Source organism: Bison bison, unplaced genomic scaffold (genome assembly GCF_000754665.1).
Source record: "Bison bison bison isolate TAMUID 2011002044 unplaced genomic scaffold, Bison_UMD1.0 scf7180017864158, whole genome shotgun sequence".
NCBI classification, from domain to species: Eukaryota; Metazoa; Chordata; class Mammalia; order Artiodactyla; family Bovidae; genus Bison; species Bison bison.
In genome coordinates, this window is record NW_011494730.1 from 2,145,484 (window position 1) to 2,145,704 (window position 221).

General features: G+C 60.2%; 1 protein-coding gene across 1 annotated transcript in view; it reads right to left on the reverse strand.

Moving 5' to 3' along the window:
- The window catches only part of GJB4 (gap junction protein, beta 4, 30.3kDa), a 982-nt gene that overhangs the window by 266 nt on the left and 495 nt on the right, over positions 1-221 (reverse strand). Inside the window, exon 2 of the mRNA XM_010841250.1 lies at positions 8-215. Coding sequence (XP_010839552.1) covers positions 8-215 — 208 coding nt within the window. The remainder of the gene's footprint in view (positions 1-7; positions 216-221) is intronic.

A 221-nucleotide genomic window follows, 5' to 3' on the forward strand; every position in this document is an offset into this window, starting at 1 on the left:
CGAGGTGGAGGAGGAGGCAGAGGACAGCCGTGGCCACCATGAAGTAGGTGAAGATCTTCTTCTCTGTGGGCCGGGAGATGTAGCAGTCCACGGTGTTGGGGCAGGGCGACTCGGAGCAGGCCACCACCCGCGGCATGTCATAGTCCTTATAGAGGCGATGGAAGATGTAGAGGAAGCTCACGTCGACAGCTGCCTTGAAGAGGAGGCTCAGCAGGGAGGGA